General features: G+C 41.6%; 4 protein-coding genes across 4 annotated transcripts in view; 1 reads left to right on the forward strand and 3 right to left on the reverse strand.

Moving 5' to 3' along the window:
• The window catches only part of chordc1b (cysteine and histidine-rich domain (CHORD) containing 1b), a 79,432-nt gene that overhangs the window by 47,564 nt on the left and 10,583 nt on the right, over positions 1-21,285 (forward strand). The window lies entirely within an intron of this gene.
• bach1b (BTB and CNC homology 1, basic leucine zipper transcription factor 1 b) lies at positions 159-5,861 on the reverse strand. Its single transcript, XM_070844082.1, has 5 exons — positions 5,573-5,861; positions 5,224-5,472; positions 2,986-4,509; positions 1,804-2,010; positions 159-1,696 (listed from the first exon to the last, which is right to left on the reverse strand). Exons 2-5 carry the CDS (start codon positions 5,461-5,463, stop codon positions 1,355-1,357), a joined length of 2,313 nt encoding a protein of 770 aa, XP_070700183.1. The 5' UTR covers positions 5,464-5,472; positions 5,573-5,861; the 3' UTR covers positions 159-1,354.
• On the reverse strand, positions 7,716-15,887 carry map3k7cl (map3k7 C-terminal like). The gene is made up of 5 exons (XM_070844166.1): positions 15,859-15,887; positions 14,794-14,875; positions 12,272-12,330; positions 11,028-11,143; positions 7,716-7,896 (listed from the first exon to the last, which is right to left on the reverse strand). Exons 2-5 carry the CDS (start codon positions 14,867-14,869, stop codon positions 7,716-7,718), a joined length of 432 nt encoding a protein of 143 aa, XP_070700267.1. The 5' UTR covers positions 14,870-14,875; positions 15,859-15,887.
• Positions 20,574-21,285, reverse strand: part of grik1a (glutamate receptor, ionotropic, kainate 1a) — a 31,269-nt gene continuing 30,557 nt past the window's right edge. Inside the window, exon 17 of the mRNA XM_070843074.1 lies at positions 20,574-20,741. Within this exon, the coding sequence (XP_070699175.1) occupies positions 20,574-20,741 (168 nt within the window). The remainder of the gene's footprint in view (positions 20,742-21,285) is intronic.

Raw genomic sequence — 21,285 nt, forward strand, 5'->3', positions numbered from 1 at the left:
AAAGCATACCTGATTGCTGTATATACAGTCTTATCCATTTCATATTTTACACAAATAATGTTAGGAGGAGCTGCACTGTGATTATTATCATGAGTGAAAAATAAATGTAAAAATAAATGCAAATACATAACAGTGAAAACTGATCAAAGCTGCAAAGCTGTTTTTCTGTAAAGAGCCCTGAGTGTCGAATATCTACTATAAGCAGGGAGAAAATAGGTGAAAGGTTATGGGCGAAAGTCAACAGGAAATGGAGTAATGAACAGGATGCACAAAACAAATAGAGATCGTTGCGCAGTTGACAGTACAAGTACAGGAGACACAAATTATAAACATAAATCTAATCACACACAATCAGTGAGTTATTGCTACATTGTTCACTCGACCCTTGACAAGAATTTAGATAAGGGAAGAAGAGTCCAGTCTGCCACAGTACAGAGGAGACACATAATGTGGGACTTGCTCAATAGTTTTCATAACATAATGTGAGGCAGCTTTTCTCCAAAAAAGTGTACTTTGCTTAAGCTTCACTTAGGTGCAGTTTCCTTATACATATTTTGGAAAATCTGTGAGGTCTGTTTCAGTGAGTCAAAGCGAAACTCTGAGAGGTGTGTGCAGCCTAGAAGAGCTGCGTCACTGTGTGGAAATACTGATTTATGACTTATGACTAGAAGGTAAACATGGCACACTTTGTCAAGTCAATCAGTTCAGTTGTCTGGTTTTGGTGCAAAATGTTGTTTTGGTGTTGCACTCTACCCAGAGAGGGCAGACCCACCACTGTCTGCAAGAGGTATTGTATGCTGATTTTTTTTTTTTTTTTTTTTTACAGTTAGAGTATGTACAGTATAAGTATGAGTATGTTATCCAGAGGTAATCAAGAAGCAACCCACATTCCAAATATAGAGGCCCTTATTCCTCTTGATTTATAATTAAAGTTATGATTGTCTAAGTGCTAATATCCTAATATTCTCAACATGCACCCTTTGTCTTTTATCCGATAACAAACTGTGCTAAGCCATTTGCAAAGCTGGAAACATTCACATTCACTACAGAGTGAATCAAAGACTAATAATTGGTGGAAATTAATTAATTAAAAGGTAGCAGGAATTAATTAAATCTTGTGCTGATTTTTAGCCTTCTCGCTAGTCATGCATTGTCATACCGTGATCAGATCACAGGCATGCCACTGCTTTATTTTGCAGCCTGTACTCAGACCACAGTCTGTGCTAATGTCCTTGGATAGTGTATGATACACGGAGGGAATTTTTGGTTTAATAACCAGTTGGACATCAGAACCTCAGGCCCCATGATCCTTTGGGTTTTGTTCAAAGCTGCAGAATGTGTGCTGGATGTGTATCTAAAGTGAATTTTGAGCATCTCCTGTGACTGTATCCCTGCTGGAGCTGGACGAAGCCTCCTCAGGCACCATATACTTATCAAGATCCAAATAGCAAGCAGAGAGTGAGTGCTGAGGCTGGAGTGGCAGCCCGGGCTGTGAAAGGAGTGCGTCTATGTGAGGAAAGATAGAGGAGAGAGGGCAGTCTGGGGAGGTGTATTTGGCTAACACCTGGAGCTGCTCTGGCTGCAGGTTGGCTTCACTGCAGACCCTCTGACATAAGGTAGAGACACTGTGACATGTTCTCAACTTCAGCTGGCTCAGCTGGCTCTTCTCCATGACCAGTTTCTCCCTCTCTGTCTTCTGCGACATACACATGCAGCACAAACAATTTGATTAACAGGCCTGAAAACAAGAAGCAGCTTCATAAAGATGAACTAATATAAAAGAAAACTTTTTTTTTTTTTTACCAGTTTGTTGATTTCACACTGCAGATTATGTATGCAGTCTAGTTTTCTCTTACGGCAACGCTGAGCTGCGAGGCGGTTTTTGCTGCGCCGTCTCATATCATGGACAAACTCCAGCTGTTCATGCGTAAGGACCTGTTGCTTTAGCAGCTGTTGGAAGTCATTTCTGCTCAGATCAACAATCCACTCTACAGAGAATGGCAACTGCACCTGAGGATATCCGAACGGGAGAGAAAAGTTACACAAGAGAGTACAGCTAGAGAGTATCTACATTATTGAAGGAGAATCCTTAATGACAGATGGTCCCCAAAATCACTGTTTTTTTTAATATACATATATATTTTTATATGGTGTTATGCCGTGGGTGACGTGGTACTGTGACTGTATCTGCTACAAACTAATCTAGCTTAAAGGAAATGTTTTGTTGAATTAGTGAAACTGAAGGCACTCTGATAACCTTCAAGTATAGTGCACATATACCTGCTTTGTAGCAGCAGGCTCGTAGAAACGGGTTCGATTTGCTTGTCTGTATATCACATGAAATTCTCATGTCATTCCATGAATTAAAATACAGGAAGAAGAAGAATGAAATTCAATATGGAGCTCAGATAGGAAGTTATATTTTTACCAACGCGTTAATTATTAACTCTAGCAACGAGGAGTTGACTTTTAAAAGCAGAGGTCAAGTATACTGCTAATGTGTGACAGGAAATGTACCAGTTTACTAGAGCAGTATAAACCTTGTGTTGTGTTTTATCTAAGGTAAATAAAACCACTGTTTCTCCTCTGAAATGACCTCAGCTCTGTGTGCACACTCGCTGCACTGTTCGTACTTTAAGTAAAATCCAGTCTGGACAGTAGGATGAGAAATTCCTCAAACCAACTCTTTGTGTCTCCTGTAGCGGTGGGCGACTCAATAGGCTGAGCTGTCAGTTTCTTCTGCATTGGACTCTGAACTAATTAGCAAAGCACATGTGCGCACACACACACACACACACACACACACATCTCTACTTTTTCCTGCACCTTACGCTCTTATCTAAAACAAACATAGTGAAGTAATCTACAGGAGGGGTGAACTTGCTGACACTTACTGATGCAGTTTAATCTCAGCACATCGTGAACTTCACAGTTAAAGGTGACAGCAGTGCCATATCAGTCTCATTTCACAGATCAGCCTCTCACCTGTCTGGCCCTCTCTCTCGTGTAGGATTCACTGTCTCCTTCCGTTTCTGTCTCTGAGTCTCCATCTTCCCCTGAGTTTAGGGATGACACGCCGGACTGAGACGCCCCCTCGCACTCAGACAGCTCTGTTCCCTTCCATGAACATTTGGTTTGGTTCAGGTCCTGCAAGAAGGGACAGCTGGTGCTTGTGGAGCTGAGGTTTACATGGAACTTCAGCCACTCTAAAGATGTGCCCTGTGCCAGTCCATTCCCTGAATCAGAGGAACCTCCTGCATCATGGTCCTGGAAGTTCAGCTCAGGCGAGACCTCGTCTGAAGCCATCTGCTCGGCCTGGTGCTCTGCCACTTCCCTTTCCACGGTGCTCCTTTCTCTGGCATTATTCACTGACAGGGCTGCTCTCTCCAAGCTGCCTGTTTGTCCTCCTTTTCTTCTTTCTTCCCAGCCTGCATCATCTGCCCTTCTCTGCTCAGTTTCGATCTGTTCCTCTGGCTTTTGATGAATGGATACTGGTGCTAGTACACTAGAGTCTCTTGTTTTTTTGTCCTTCGCATTGTCCAACAACCTCTCATGCCTCAGTGACTGAGTGACAGTGATTGAAGGGCCCTCTACCAAGGTCCTCAGGGGGCAATGGTGGAGTATTAACTCTGATGACCTCTCACCCAGACCCATGCTTGGCCCTGAGGAAACTACCTTGACAATGGATCTGTCTGAAGAGCTGATGTCTTCCATGTCCTCCATATCTACATCTCTTTTCTTCTCATCCCATTTTCCCTGCCTTTCATTTGTTTCTTTTTTAACTATATCAACATCCCTTCTGCCCAAGCCAACCTCTGTTTTCTCGTCATTTATGTCAGTTTTCCATGGATCATCAGCCCCTCCGTTGCTCTGTCTGGCTGGATTTGAGGTTGAATTCCCTGGAAATTCAACTTCATGTAGTGAGTATTCATTCTTACAGTTCACACTGCTGGAGTGGAGTGAGCAGGGGAGGTTACAGTCATCACTGATTACTGTACTGTACATCACTGATTTATTTTTCAGATTTTTCTCTGTTACTAACGTTTCCTTCCCACAAGCCAGCTGGAACTTGCGATACTTTGGGCACTGCTTAAATTGGTCATCTGTCTCTTCAGCCACAGGTGTATGAGTGCCTGCACTGTTCTGACTTCCCGTTTTGCTGTTCCCTGATTTGTTACAGAGCCAAGCCACTTCCTGCTCAGATGGTGAGTCAGCAACTGGTTTTACTTCTTTCTCATCCAACAATACATCGCCGGAATCGATGTCATGGTCCTCCGTTGATAATCGCTTCTTACATTTCTTCTTACAACAGGTCTTTCTCGGAATAGGGGCAGAGCTCTTGCTGCTGGAGAAGAACTTAGGGAGGAGGAAATCAAAACATGCTTTGTCTAGGTCTCTGAAACCAAGAGTGGAAGCTGAGTTGCGTATTTCTACGACGTCATCTTTCCCAAAGAGAAGTTTGGAAGTATAGGCAAACTTCAGCAAGGGCTCAAAGCCACCAACCGTCACCTGTGAAAGAGAAGGAGAAACTACATAAGTGTGTGTCTCTTGTTTCTGTGTATGCGTACAATACAGTAGACCCACATGTGAAGATAGAACTTTTCTGGCTACAAATAAAGTCTAATATTGTAGGACTGTATTGATTCAGCAGCCAATACATATGACAAAAAAAATCTAGTTCCCGTAGCTTTGGAATTTCTCAAGTTGGGCACCAGTGCGTCTTCCCATTTAAAGAGTCTTGTTAATGCAAATTAAATTTGTAAAAGAAACTCGGTACTTGTTGACTGATAAAAAACAAACAAACAAAGGATTTAAGATTTATCAAATTAGCCTCATTTGCATAAAACAAAGTGGAACATTCAAAATGCTGACAAACACCAGCTTGTGCAATTTATTTATTTATTTATTTATCTTCAGCACTATTCCTTTTAAAGAGACTTTTGGAATTATATTTTGTTGTATGTTGCAGACTGGAAACCACTAAGACCCACAGTGCATTTAGGGTTATTCTAACTACCCTAAAATAATGTGTTTCCAAGTCATTCCAAGATATTAGACTAAATATTATAGAGAATTAAACAAGGAAATAAATGTCATTGTCATTGCCATGCATCCTCAACACCTTTCAGTCCTTTTTCTCACTTCACTTTTACAAAAGATTGGTGGGAAGCAGTATGGCTTGTCTGCGTCTACTTTCTATTTGTATCTGAGGTGAAATCTCACCTCTTGTGGCAGAGTGATGACTGCTCCATGCTGTGTTAGGGAGGAGATCCTCTGGGTGAAGTACTCACTACAGGAGGCAAGCACTGAGCGGTGAGCCCTGAAACTTTGACCTTCCACCACCACCGTAACATCACACAATGTGTCCCGGCGGCGCTGCTCGTCCAGACAGCGCAGCACATGGGAGGAATGCACTGTAGACTCAAATGTAAACACAGACGACCGGGGGGCAGACAGAGCCATCAGGGACACCTACATGAACACACACACATGATTATAATTAACCATTCTCCCTCCAACAGGATACATACATAAAAAGTTATATGTGAAAGTAATAACAACACATGCCTACCTTATAAAGCTGACTCTATATATCCAAGTTTCTTAAAGTGTGAAAGAAAGTCCCAGCTGTTGAGCACACATGGTTATTTCTAAATGGAATGCTGTCCAACCAGGCTATGTTTCCCAGAAAGCCTTATCTCAACTCAGCTACAAACTAAAAACTGAGCTTGACTCAGTCATATGGCCTGTGTGTGAGTATGTGTGAGGGAGGGAGAGATAGAGGGAGAGAAAGAGAGAGAGAGACAGAGAGTGTGTGTGTGTGTGTGCGCGTGTGTGTATGTGTGTATGTGTGCATGTGTGTGTTGCAACAACTCTGGGTGTAACAGAGCGAGCGCTGACTCATGCACTCCTGCTGATAGAGGATGAGCAAGCAGTTTTCCCGTTCATACCAATCCCACCCTTGGATCCGCCTGGTAAACTAACAGCCTTTTCCCAGAAAATCCCTTTATAGATTTACCACGAACACAATTCAAGAGATTAAGGTGAAGGTTGGGAATATAAACACAGTGTTTGAACAGGATGTTATTCTTTGTCTTTGTCTTTAGATTTAGAGTTTTCTGGACTGACTCAATTTATTGCAATTATTAGAGTAAAAAGAGAGTAAAAACAAATGAGACTGACCTGGTGCATGGAGCGCTGGGTGTTAATCTAAGGTTAATATTCAACTATAGGTTCTTGTTGTCTCATATCTTGCCTCATTCTGAATGGCAACAAATCTTTCTGCAAGCTCAGTTCAAGTCTTCTTTGTAATGTTTGTGCGCATGCATGTGTGTATATGTGTGTCAGAGAGAGAGGGAGAGAGAGAGAGAGGGAGGGAGAGAGACAGAGAGAGGGAGGGAGAGAGAGAGAGAGGGAGAGAGAGAGAGAGAGAGAGAGAGAGAGAAGGGGATAAAATGCCTTGCCGGTAGAGTTAACTGCAAAAAAGTACCAACACCACAAATATAATTGAATATTTGTCCTCATATGGATTTTAAATTTTAGATTTTTTTCGTGGTCTTTGAGGAGCCACTCACTGTTACTTGTCATTTCAATATTTATCAAATACCTGTGATAGGAAGACTATAGCCAGATAAAAAGTTTAATGATAAACTTTGCAAGTGAGGTTTTCATGAAGAAAAGGCATTCCTTCGAAGCAGCAGCAAAGCATATCAGAATAGAATAATCATCACTGCAAAGTGCTGCTGCCAACGTCACATGATTTGAAGGAGGAAGATGGAAGCCTGCCAGACTCGAACTGGCCAATCAGGTGACTGTTTCATAATTCCAGAATGAGCTAATCTGCTGATGAAAAAAAAAAAAGAATCTAGTTCCTTTTTCCATGTAAGTGCTGCAAAATGGTCATAAAGCACACAACAAACCCAACAACACCAGCTTGGAGAAATGAAACAAAGGAACTGATGCTGGTGTTAAAATAAAATGCTAATCTTTATTAATAGACGAGGACGATAAGCAACAGTTGATCTTGTTGTATACTTCCCCTTCTACAGGTGGGTGAGACACGCTACATCAAAAAAATGTACAACTCTTACAGCATTGTGTCGCAGGAGATACTTATTGTGAAATATATAATCACTCTTCTTCTTTTGCTGTTCCTCTCACTTAGCTCTAATCCCCCCGATTCCTGACACTGCGTGAAACGCTCATCTCATTTCCTTTTTATCATAGCAGGAACTTGACGGGCAAGTGTTGGGGTGGGAGAGAAGGACAAAATACAACATTTGGACCACATCATGCCACCTTTGGCTCCCTCCACAGACCTCAGGTAAAGGATCTGAGTCTCCACAGGACCTGAGACAGATATCAGAATATCTGGTCACATTCACAGCAGCTGACACTAACTAAATGTATAGACTGTGAGGTATTGCAATAGCGACCAAAAAGGTTCTGCAAGATTACATAATAACAAAACAATATCCAAAAAAGTGGCCTTGTGTCATAGCTTGGTAGAATCAACAATAACAACTTCACACTGATGATGACAGTACGTCAGTGGTTCAGACAAATGACTCAGCCATGAATAAACACACCGCCTTTCTGTGTAATTAGCTGATTCACTGACTGTAGTTATGTAGAATGAGCACTAGCTGAGCCTGTATTCCTGGCCTGGTGTCAGCCAGATGTTTGGGGGTCTCAGGTTCTGCGGAGGTCAGGGGTCACGAAGAGTCCTGCTTCGTTTCATTGGTCAAGCAGAGCCTCTCCAGCTGCTGAGCGCGCTCGTTGTGGACAGTCACCAAGGTGCGGTTCTCCTCTGTTAGACGCCGAAACTCCTCCTCTAAACGGGCGATCTCCACGGCAACTTTCTCATCCTCCACCAGCTCTGCCAGCAACTTACGCCTAAATAGATGAGTGTAATAAAGATGTTAGCAGCAGCTGCAAATCTTTATTTGTTTTAATCACATCAAAATGATAATAATAACTGTTATCATTATCATCAGCGGCATCATCTTTTTCCATTGTTGTGAAAAGACCGTCTCAGTGTACACTTGGCTGGAGGCAGGGAAATACCCGTGACAGTTTCCCCCTTCAGACAGACGTAGATTGCAGGAAACCAGACAAACCAACATAACCATGGAAACAATGCAAACAATGCAAAGGAAGGACTAAAGATATGTGAATAGGACAATGGCCAAACACAGTGTTATTCTCATAATGCTCATCAAAAATGGTATGAGGAAAGATGGTGTGTTGCTGTTAGCACAAACCTAAATTACGAACATATTGGCTGATGAAAATCAGCTACAGTATAGAGCCTTATCTCTGTGTGCACAGTCACATTCAGGTACATTGCCATTACTTATGGAGGTAGGCAGGTTTAATGGGCTCCTTGAAGACAAAAGAGTTTGCGATGTAGTTGAGATTGAAGATAAAATCTATACGACGCTTGAATTGTTTTTTAGGAAGGGAATATTTTTTGTGGCAGATTTGATCCAGCTTGGGACAGAAGAGACAGCTCTTTGTTTGCAATATTATGTTGCATGTAACAAGCTTATCTCTTGTCTTATCTGACAACAATCTGCGTCTGTAAGTCCATGCAGGCTGAGCACTTGTATGCGCATGACACAGTAAATAACATAACAAACTGACTTTTTTTTTCTCAACTATCTTTATAAACCTAACAGAATTTAATTACTGTAGCTGCGGTTGAAGCAGGATGACCTGACTTCACCTGGTAAACAGTGATTTCACACTCTCCGAAGAGATCAGCCTTTGGACTTTGAAAGGCAGTGTGAGCACACACACACACGCGCGCGCACGCACACGTATGTGTACAATGTGCGTGTCATGGCCACACGCCTGTGAGTGTATGACTGTCCGTGTTGTATTACACATGGTAAGTGCCAAGTCACATAACAGCAGCATCAACAAAGAAGAAAAGGAGTCTTTATTCTACAGTACAGGCTGTCTGTGGAGCTGTGATGATATAGTTATAAGGGAGGATGAGAGGTGAAGTGATTTAAAGGCCACATGTGATAGGCTTGCCATAGTAGGGAGGTATGTTTGAAAGCAAAACTGATTTAAACAAATGACTAAGATAGGGTTTTTGTTTGGGTTTGTCCCAATATCAAAATACTACTCTATTCATCTGAGCGTGATATCAGATTGGTTTTGTAAGGGGCTTTGCTCTTTTGTTTTCATTTGCATTACAAACAAGCATGAATTACGTCTGTGCTGATTTTCTTCCCCTTTATGAGAAACAAGTTGAAAAATGTCTACGTGCATGCGTGCGTGCCTGTGTGTATGTTGTTGTGGAGTTTGTGTGACAGAGCGATCCTGAAAAAGGGGAAGAGATCTTTTTCAGTGTAAAAAAATTTACTCAGAAACCAGAGAATCCAGACTAAATGTGATAGAAATTTTACAGGACACTCTTTCCTTATTTGGTGAAAAATTAATATACTGTTACATTTTGTACAGCAAAAAAAAAAAAAAAAAAACATGTTACATACCTTACCCTGTATACAAAAATAAATTCAGAACTTTTAACATGGACATTAAAATTTGTAAGACAATATCTACAACTCTTTCACAATGGGGCTATTTCTTGTGTAATCTCTTTGTATCATGGTGGTATCAGTGATTAGTCAACTAAACTACTACTGAACTACATTAGGCCCAGTATCGATGTATAAGTCAATGTTTCTTTATATACTGAGGAGGGTTTTTCATAAACTCATTCATTTTAACTTGATCAACATTAAGAAAATCAACATTTTTGCTGATGCTATGTTGGTGGACATCACACTGACTAACTGATTTTGTAAAAAACTGAGTCAATTTTGGAAAATCCCTCAAAACTGTGTTTAAGTATTGTTCCGGTTGTCATCCTTACAACACTTTCCCTGTTTGTCTGAAACGCTGCCTTTCTGTGTGTAATCTTCCCCATATGAAAAGTAAAAAACAGCCATTGTATCATGTTAATAGTCGATGACCAATAGCAGAAAATACGAAAGTAATCACTCCTCCACAGAAGTATATTTAATGTTGTCAGTATCAGTGATTTGCGGCATCTCCTTTAAGAGTCTCACTTTACTGGAAGTGTGCATCTGTCTGTGTGTGTATGTGCCAGTGGATGTTGGCATGAGCCACAGAATGAAAAGAGAGAACCAAGAGTTTCTACCAGCCTGACTCATCATGCTCTTATCTAAACTCAAGGCTATACTCATCCCATCAGAGTCTGCCTGCTCTATTTAGGAACTGCCAAGTGGTGTAGGTTGTGTGTGTGCGTGTCTGTGTATGTATGTGTGTGTGTGTGTGTGTGTAGGTGTGCTGGGGTAACAGCAAGGGCCTTGAAAATCCCTCTGCTAAGACTACCCACAGCTGCTGAGGGCACAGGGGACAATGTCCACTGTGTGAGTGCTTCAAACCCCTGCTTATGTGCAAGCATATACAGGACATATGTGCGCAAACAGCAGGTCTCACTCAGTTACTCCTGATTAGGGCTGCATTTACTGTAGTATTTACCCCAATAAGGGTGCAACTTTTCCCAAAGAAACTCAGCATTCAGTGTAAACTTCACGTCCACACTCGTCACTCCTGATTAATCTTTATTTCTAACTTAAATGTAATGATAACAATACAAAAATTCATGTGAAATCAAAGCCACAGTTACCAGTTGTTCAAATATCATAAGTGTTATTTATGTAAATTGTATGCTGTATGGACACTATGGCCATGTGCCATCTAGTGGACAGTTAGATCCAAAACGCCTTGCAGTCTTCCAAGAGTTTGCATTTTCAGCAAAGGTGGCACCGCTCTCCTTGAACCATTGTTACTTAACAGAATAACAAAGTGGATATTTGAACATGCAAAAATAGCTTTTCCTCGTGCCATCTCTGGCTGAGACGACAACAAAGCTACCAGTATAGTAAGACTGGATTTGTTTTCTTCTGATCCAGGACACCATGCAACCACTGGACCACAAGATCTCCTGTTTTCTGTTTCTTTTTAAAGCATCAATAGTAACTCACTTGCGGTCCTCAAGCACGGCGATCTCATGTTTGACCTGGTGGAACTCTCTCGCCATCCTGCAATGTTCCTTGTACACTTGAACGCTCTCCCTCAGAGACACACAGGGGGGCACTGGCTGCAAGAGGTCACAGAGATATTTGACATCAGAGAGACTTAGTTTAGGCTGGAACCATTTTAGGCTATTAAGCAAAACAGAACATATACTGTACATATAATACATTTAAAACAGTGCTTTAAAAATGCTTCAAAGCAAATTCCTCTTTCGATGGCATTGTTGCTATACAACTTATGTTAAAAGTCTGCTGAAAAGCTCATTCCCAATGACTTTATCAACCTTTCCCACAGTGCCCCAGTAGCAAATCTGTCACATACTTTGATCCATGACAGGTTATCTCCCAAAGTGATGGAAGAATACCCATGAAATTAGCTGCAGATATCAATGCCGGTGAAACATTCACAAAGTGGAAGGCCTAAGAGTGGGGGACCTTGTGCTGCAGTGGTAGTCTGTCTGACACCAAATCAGGAGATTGCATGTTCTAATCACAAAAAGAAAGAAAAACATTTGCAGGTCTGTAAATGAAGGTTTAAAACATGAATATTTTGTGTAAAAAAGAAAAGCTTGATTGATGGGAACAGGAGAAAAACAGAGACAGTCAGCCTCTATTAGCCTGTAATACAGTGTATGAAAACTATCATTCATTGGCCTGCTACTACTGTTCTCATTTGACACTCTAAACATACACTTTAGGTGACCCTGGCACTGGCTCTGGCACTTGTTGAAGGATAATTCAATGACAACACTAATAGCAGAGGAAGTGCACACAGTGAAAACACTGATTTACAGGGTTGATAAGCTAAACCTAAGCTTCTGCTTGTGCAGATGTTTATCTTCTACCCGAAACAGAATAGATTCCACCATCACACATTCTTTTTATATAATCTGTAATGTCCAATTTACTCCAGGAGTTGTTTCAAAATAGGATTAATTTGTGATCTACTTTTTCTCTCAACCTGTCCAGCTCTTTCTCAGTTAGTGATTTCCAGAATGATTTCTCTGGCCTGGCCTTCGTGTGTTGTGAGTTGGTTATACAGTAAGTGGAGAGAGCAGCAATGACAGTAATGGCAATATTAATAAATCAAACATGTGAAAAATAAAAACATAATCCAAGAAAGCATGCAATGCTTTGCTGTACCAGTGCTGTCAATTTAAAGTCACTGCATTGCTACAGTACATACTGTGTACCTGTAATCGCTGCTCAAGATCCGGGAACGTCTGAGGGAGGTCCTCCACATCTTTTACATCTATTGAGGCAAAACACACAATTGATTATTCTAAAAATCACATCATATCATATGTAGAATGTCATTTATAAAATTTGGTGCAAAAAACAATTAATGATCAGTACAATGATGAATGAGCCTAAGGCATTTTCAGATTATCTACTTATGCAAGTAGTACTGGTAAACGGTATAAATACTCAAAAAGTATCAAAAGTAATAGTACTTTACTTTGTTAGAATGGTCCTTTACAGTGTTACATTATTATATATTCTATATAATTAATAATTCCATCTGAAATGTCACAGAAGCATCAGAAGATTAAAATACCGTTGTACAGCACAAGTACCTCAGAACTGTAGTTAAGTACAGGAAATGTAATTTATTACTGTACTCTCACTGGTTTTAGGATTGATTTCCTTCCTTCCACACAGTTTTGATTTCTACTCATTTAAGTCCTCTATGACAAGCAGAAATTTGGAACTTGTGGGAGGTGATGTGTTGATACCAACACATGCAGCAACTGCTTGGAAATATTAGAAGCATTGTGCAAAGCTCTTTTTGACTTTTGCAAAAGAGTGTGGCCATGAGCTTTGTCCTTTAAAAAACAGGAAGACAATTTATCATTTTAACGGCTACTGTTGAAGGACAATGTCAGTAATGTCGCATAATGTCTTCTCAGCTAAAATGTTTTGTTTTTTTCAGAAATGCTGTTTGCTGTGAGTCCTTGATGAACAGCCAACTGACTTGTCCTACAGGCAGTTAATGCCTTTCTCCGACTCATAAAATGGACCAAAATGAAACACTATAGTGGCCTCTTATGTGACACCACAACATAGCAGCACAGTGCTACTCTTATAAATGAGCCATGTCCTCTTCCTGTACAGCAGTAATGAGCTGTCAGACTGAAAGACATGCAGGGTAAGAGTACAGAGAGACAACTATGTGAGCAGACAGACAAACACAGTGGGCACAACGAACGGACAGGCCAGATGTATGGACAGAGAGGGACTCAGACAGGCAGCCAGACAGACAGACAGAAACAGACAGGTTGTCTGCACCGGCCTCTGCCTCGCCAGTAATGTCCCCCTGGAGTTGTGGAACACATGTGGAGAATCCTGGGATGATGCAACCTTCTAAAAGGAGGAGTATTAGTGGGCCAGCCTGCAGCCATGGGGCCAATTATGATGTGGAATAAATACAGTTCTCATGCTTGGGATTGACACAGTGTGGGGTTATAAGTATGCTTGGCATGAAGTCACGAAGGGCCTAGAGGATGATCCCCAGACGGAGCACAGGTCTCAGTCCCCCTGCTGTGAAACACAAGTTCAAAGAGACGACAACATGATCGTCCAGGCAGAATCCAAAGTTTGATTTTGGAGCTTAGGGTCAGATTGTGCCTGAACAGCTCTGGAGGTACATCTGAAACTAAAACAAGGCATGTAATCATGCTCGAGAAGTGTCAAGAAATTAACCAGCCAACAACTCGTCAAAAACTTAAGGCAAAGCGAGGTGAAACTAAACTGAGATGGAAGGACATGAGCGAAAGCAAGCTACAAACAAAAGAACAGAGATGGGAATGATTAAGAAATGATGGTGTGTTGTCAATGTGCGAACAAGCAGAACATCGTGGAGTTTGACGAATCTCTCTGCTCAGAGTTGGATTCGAGTGTGTCGCTCCTACTACAGCCCTTCATCTTACTTCCTACGAGAAAGACAAGGGGGATCAGAGATGGGTGGAGTAGGCCTGGAAGTGTTAACTGCTTATAAATATAGGCCAGTGTTCTAAAAGCTGAACAGTGAATCAGGCAGCGGGACACTGTTAGTATTAGAGGGGGAAACCTGACTCTGCCATTGCATAGCTGCAGCTGCTGTCCCAGTGCCTGGCCCCACTGCAGTAAAACATCCTGACAGACAGTACCTAGCACCATAGGTAGGGTAGGTGTGTGTGAGTCAACCAGAATTGTGTTTGTTTTGACTGAAGACTAAAGAATTAAATTATATTAGTTACAGAAAAATGTGTGCAGGTGCATGGGTGGGTTCATACATGTGCGTTTTGCAAGTGCACAGCTGCACACATGCATGTGTGGTCAGTTTTAATGTGCTGTGGTCCTACAGAAATAGAGGGAGCACCTGTCTCAGCTACAGCATAGAAGAATGAACACAGTTAAAGTGACAGGGTGTGAGGTGGGGGGTGCTGCTCGGGGCAGATTGTGCCTGGTCTGTTTTGGTGGGAAGAATGTCGCGCATGTGTTCCACACATACTGGAAATGCAGTGAGAGTAGAGCTCCAAGCTCCGTTGGGTTAAACGATCAACTGAATAAATAGGTGTAACTAAAGTCAAAATAAGTTGTTGCAATTATTTTGAGATACTGGAACACAGGTGTGTGTGTGTGTCTGTGTGTGGGGGCATTTGTGAGAGGAGAGAGTGTATGGTGATGTGCGCGTGGACGGATACAGTGTGTGGGGGTGTTTGCGTGCGTTTACCTGATGTGTCGTCGAGGCTGAAGGCGATTCTTACTTCAGATTTATCAGGAGACACTCTTCTGGTTGAGGTGATCATTTATCCCTTCATGAGGCCACAGGCACAAAACAGAGCTGTTAGCACAATCAAAGGGATCTCATGAAAGCCGAGTGGTGATGGCACAGTTAAACGATCAGTCGCTCAACTGAAAATTGAAAATAACTTAGCAGGAAATTCTCATGCAAAAAAACACAGAGACAAGATTCTTAAATGGTGATTTCCTTCCTTTCTCTGTTTTATCTGATTGTAAACTGATTATTAAACTGTGGCTTGGACAGCGCAAGCAATTCCAAGATGCTGCCATAGGAAACTGCAAACGGCACTGTTGTTCACTATTCAATGACATTCTATAGACAGACCAATGAACTGATTGATCAACCCAGCCCTAATTGGGTGTATATGTGGTTTCAACTGACCTGGAAGGCTAACAAGCACCATCTTAAAACTCCAACCTTGTATTTTCATCAGAGAGAGAAACTAAATACTGAACTCAGCAGGTGTAGCTAGTGTTCAGTGGGAATGAAAGCCTGCAGCCCCTTTGATAAAGCATGTGATTAAACCACAGTTAGGAAAGTATGGAGCCTTATGAGCACTCACAGCCATCAGTTTCATCATGCATTTAGAGTTGCAGTGGGATTAAATAATTAGGGAGCTTTGACAGACTGGCTCTGAGGTCTGGATTTTGCATGCCCCCTTCCAGTGAAGATACAGGCTTTTTATATCAGGGTATTTGCCTGCTTTAACCCTGGTAAATCCTCTGTCTCACACAACATACTTCAATGACCTTCTACAACAGCAAATAAGTGTCCCCCAACTTTTGGAAAAGGGTTAAAAGGTCAAATATTGATGTTGTACTGACTGATCAAAACACGCAATGCATCAAAATATGACAGTAATCAATCAAAAGTGAACATATTTTAGGCACATAATCCACACCATGATGGAGATGTATTTATTCCATATGGACTATCTGCTGTATGGACTTGGTAGCTGAAAAGGACCCATCTGGTCCAGCAGGTCATTGTTACCTGAAGCAGCACGAACCCGAGCCAGGAAAAATTCCGTGTAACGAAGCTGAAAATCAGGCAGCAGTGTTCGTCCCCAGTATTGATTGTTGTCTGTCCCACTGCTGAGGTGTCTTCAGGAGCAGCGCAGGTCGAGTCTCAGCCGCTGCGCCGCTGCGCCCCTGCGCAAATTCAGCAGATGGCACAACTATCTCTCCAAGGCTTGACCGCCACTTCCTTCTCGAGAATCCAGCTCGATTTGGATTCAAAAGTTTTCCACCATAGTCCAGACGTCCACTACACTGGTGTCAGTCAGAGGGACTTCGGCTGTTCAAGATCTCGTGGGCATGGACATGTTATCCGCGGACTGCAGCCACGCGGCGAAGAGCAACACAACAGGGCGCAGGCAGTGGAGGAATGCCGTCCGCTGTCCCCCTGTGGCGGCCCGGGCCCAATTAAATGTCTCAGATGACATGACTACAGCCCGCAAAAATGCCCATAGCTGCAGCACTGCTTTGAGTGACACGGTCATGCCGTCGGGATCTTCTTTGGCTTTGCAATAGCTGTGCAATGAGACAGTTGCTCAGAATGAACATCTCATGCTATAATGGCTCTTGCGGAAGAAAGTAGAGCATCTCAGTGTTTATCTTTTGGGGAATAAGGTGCAGGGCAAGCCCAGTTTAACGAAGGTGATATATTTCTTATACTTAAAGGGAGTTTCTTGCAATAAATGCAACACAGGCTGGGCCCACGTCAGAGCGTGATTCAGGCACTTTAACCCACATGATGTCATGAGGACTCATTTTTTCAGACTGGGATTCAGACTTTGTCAAACTTAGTGACAAATTAGGGGAGTGGAGTTTGATACAGTAGACAGAGCCTTCACCACAGAGGAAGGGTCTAATGAAAACAAACTGAGCTTCATTATGGGCACTGTGAGAGTCCCTGTTTTTTGAGATTCAGCTATACAAGGGACTTCCTGACCATTCTTTTTAAATCTGTCTTTCATAAATCAAGAACAGACAACGAAACATTTCACGTGGCTGTTTTTCATTCACCATCACAGATACAGATTGAAGGTTGTGGTTTATCCAGCCTCTTGCACATCAGGATGACTCGTCCAGTGAAAACCATGTACCACCAAATTCTGGGATTTTGAAATTTTCAGATAAATTGAAGGATTAAGAGTTCCATCTTGGGTTGAGAAAATTCTCCAACTTCTTAAACTATGTGAACTCTATAAAAGCCCAATGGATTATCTAAAAAAAAATGCATTGTCACAAAGCTGAAAACAGGGCTGTTTTACTTTGATTTGATGAAATCATAAAAAGTGGAAAAAAAATAAGCTCCTCTGTTTAATCTCGACTAGAAACTTGAGGACAGGGCGTCACAGTCTGCCTTCCATCAGGTCTGTTTGTAAGCTGACATGAATGTGTATGATCAGAATACATAATAGGCACAAACACGATTATGATAATAATAATAATAATAATGCTAAACTCACCTTAGGCTCTTGAGGACGGGTCTCAAAGAAAACCTCATAAATTAGGCCCTTCAGTTCTCCTACAAAATTATTGATCAAGGTTCCTTTGTGTTCTGAATTACTGCTATGTTCTGTAGTTTTATATCTATGAGGCCACTTCACCTGCACGCCAGCAGATGAAAGCATTTCTCCTGAAATATTTACAGCCAAGCTTTCAGATGCTTGGAGAGAAAGAAACAGGGTGACGAACAGAGAGAGAGAGAGAGAGAGGGACAGATAAATGATGCTCTGCACCTCCAAGAGTCGTCCTCCTTCTCGTTTGTCTTCATTGACAGGCTGTTGACACAGACCTGCCTTATCAGCCCCAGAGACTGCTCATCTCATTGTGATGGATGGGACACACTCGAGCGTCTGCCACTCCTTTATGTTGGAGTCATAGTTTCGATTTGACTCTTCTCCACCCGCATGTACAGTTGAGATCCTTGCGTAGTGATACATGAACCGGACGTGACAGGTGTGAAGGATTTACATGTGAGATTTAAGAGACATAGAGAAGTAGAAATCGTACAAGTCCTACAAGACACGTGAAGTGTTGTGTATTTTTGTGACGCATTCATCATACAACAAGGCAGTCGAATTTATCCCGTCTATAATAAGCTGCCCTTTTGGCTGTTTAAAATGTCAACAACAGGCTCTTTGAGCTGTGTTTCAAGCTGGCTTCCTCTGGATTTTTCTCTCAATCTCTCTCTCTTCATCTGTGCAAGAGGTATAGAAGTATGGATCATAATCTCTGACCTTCTTACTGACAGCATAAACAGACAGATGCCACTATCACTTTATCTCTCCCTATGTCACTTTAACCACCACTGCCAAGGTTGAGAGCTCGGTATTTCAGGATCATTGAGACAAATTGTGTACGTGAGTGAAACAAGCAAGGACATGAACTCAGGTGAAATATTGTCCAACAGCAGAGCAGTGTTCAGGTGAGGTCATTTTAGGTTAGTAAGAAGAAGGAGTTTCATGCTCAGATGTGCAGAACGCCAAGGTCAGAGTTGTAATCCATGTCCTCATTCATGACGGATTAGATAATGATAAAAAAAAAAAAAAAAAAAAAATACTGCCTTTGGTTTTGATTAAGAATTATGGGGTTAGGAGATTAGAGACAACTAAACGCTATTACATTGGACGGAGCCCAATCCCAGAATTAATCTGAATACCAAAAAAGAGAAAACTCATTACATGAAGAGATTAAGAAAAGCTTGGTCCAATTCTCTCAGGATGCACACAAACCAGTGCACAGTATCCACAAGAGAAATGCCACAAAACAACCTCTGATTCTAGTAATTTATAAAGTATTCATATCCATTTATTGCTCCTTCCTGTTTGAAATGTCATGGCATTAGCTGGTAAAAGCTAGGAATTGGAGGTCAATTTTGGAAGTCCTGACATTACCGCTAATGAATTGTATTAGGATTTTAAAGCTTGAGGTGCTCCATTAGTCTGTTTCCTCTTTCTTTCCTCCTCAAACAGTTTGTGACAGATGTTTGGTCATGCTGACATTGCCAGTATATGTTTTTCTGCGTGTGTGTGTTGTGTGTTAAATGACTGTATTGTTTACTTCATTCTGATTGAAATGATGGCTGTATTTCCAAAATGTCAGCAATACTGAAAAGCTGCCTTCAACAGGCTTTTCCAAGAGAGCACTGACAGAGTAACAAGGCAAGTCCACAGTAAGACTAAAGGGGTAAAATAAGGACAGCGAGCAGGTGCTGATGAAGAGAAGAGATTAAAAGGGATGGGCGAAAGAGAGACAGAGCATTTGGGGAACACTTACATTCCTCTTCCTCAGATTTAGAGGACAGAAACAATCCTGAGGATATGAGGAAGCCGTGAAGCCTGGAGGATCTACACGACTTGTCAATGAAAATATTAAGAAATATTCATTGATGGTACAGAGGAGATACTGTGCCGCAGCTGCTGAGATCAAATCTATCCTTCAGTCTGATTACCTGCAGGTCAGGGCCAATGTGCTGGACATGCTGATCTTTCTGCTTTTAATTTGTAAAAAAAGCATGTTTTTTTGAGTGGTGAGTAAAGGTAAATTGATATTTGTAAATTAGTCAAACAAAATCAAATTCAAGCTTTCACAAAACATTGTCAGCACGTACTCCCTGAATGTTTTTTTTTTTGTCGGAATAGATTCTCATCATAAATATTATAACATTACTTAAATATGTGGGCAAATAAATTATATAACACTACACTACAATTATACAACACTACCACCAAACTTGTACAGCACTTTAAGAGAAGCTTTTCACTTTTTCCGAATGCACATTGAGATCCACCGTCACTACTGGGAGACAACATCTCCCCTCAGGCTTTCAGATTCAACAACTGCAAACAAAAGAAAAAAGTTATTGAAATAAAAAAAGACTGTCACCCCCTGGGGAACAAGGAAATTGTGTTTTGTCTTTGACCTCCAGAGAATTTTCACACATAAAAAAAAAAAAAAAAAAAAAAAAGCTTCTCATTTTGTCCTCGCCCTGTATCATATCCTTTCTCTGGTGCACGGACAGCCATATTTCATGATCAAAAAACATTTGTGTGTGTGTGTGTTGGCGTTGGTGCGGGGAGGGTGGGGGTGTGTTGATGTCTGTGATGTTGCTGCTTGAAGGGTATAAAACAGCAGGTGTGTTCCTGACTTTCCTTAGAGGTCCTTATCTCTTTTCACTGGCCAAGGTTGGCGCAGCAATCCGCTCTGAAGCTACTTCGCTGGCTGCCAGTAGGCACAAAAAGAAACATGCGCACACCTCGCTGCCAAACATAAACAACAATATCAAATTGGACAGCAGTTTAAAAAATGCAAAACCTCTTTTTACTGTGAAAATCAGTGAAGTTGTCATACATTTACACAATGGGAGTATCTATAAAGTGTGCAGATTCAACTCTGCATCTGCTCAGAACAGTGAACTACATCCATGTGGGAACAGCAATGGTTTATACTATGAGAGAGCTTTCATTCTTGTAGTCATCACCTGTTTTAACATTATTAATGTTGGTACAAGGCCAAGACTTTGTAAACTACATCTACAGTATAATGCTTAATGTATTACCCATACACATACAGTATAAAGATAGGGGTGATGAGGAAAGAACTTCACATCGTTCGTTGGCCCACGGGCAAATCTGAGGAGTGGAAAGTGATCAAATAGCCGTCTCTGATCTTAGCTCCATCAGTTTTTAGATCCAAGGTTCACGTGCTGGAGTCCCGTCGCGCTCCTTCCCTCTTTGCCGTACGTTTGGGTTGACAGAAGATGCAAGATGACCTCCCTCCGCTGTGGGTTCCCGACCTCCTCCGGATGCCTTTATAACACTGCAGGGAGATACCCAACTCCTCCATCACGGTGCTAAAAGACACGCACTGCCAAAGAGAGCAACAATTAAAGGCCTGCGTTAAGACATCAATAAAGCTCCAATAAAGTCATAATGGCCTTTATGAAATTTGGCCATGAGTTTGAAGACTGTGTAAATGTGCCCGTGTAAAATGATACTGCTGCTCTGTAACTGGATCAACTAGGGCATTACTCGATTCACCATTAACTGAAAGCTATAAGTTTAAACCCAAGGCAGTGACATTTGATTCAGCTTGCCTGCAGATGAAAGTGAGCAGACAGCCAATGGCTGCATGCCAGCTTTAAAGTCTGGCCAGACAAGCAACAGAATGACAAAACACACATTAATTGTAAATGTATCTAAAAGAGTTGTAAAAGACTTGTAAACTCTGTTGTGTCATCGTAAAATCCAATTACACAGACAAGAGATGAAGGACAGCGTCTGCTGTGTCACATCCTAATGCAGGAAACTACGAATTCGTAATATTAATTATTTGAAATGAACAAAGAGGGGGCAATATGAAATGAGAAGCCTCGGGCTTATTTGATTCTGCACAACAATACAACAATACA

This window comes from Pempheris klunzingeri, chromosome 14 (assembly GCF_042242105.1).
Source record: "Pempheris klunzingeri isolate RE-2024b chromosome 14, fPemKlu1.hap1, whole genome shotgun sequence".
NCBI lineage: Eukaryota > Metazoa > Chordata > Actinopteri > Acropomatiformes > Pempheridae > Pempheris > Pempheris klunzingeri.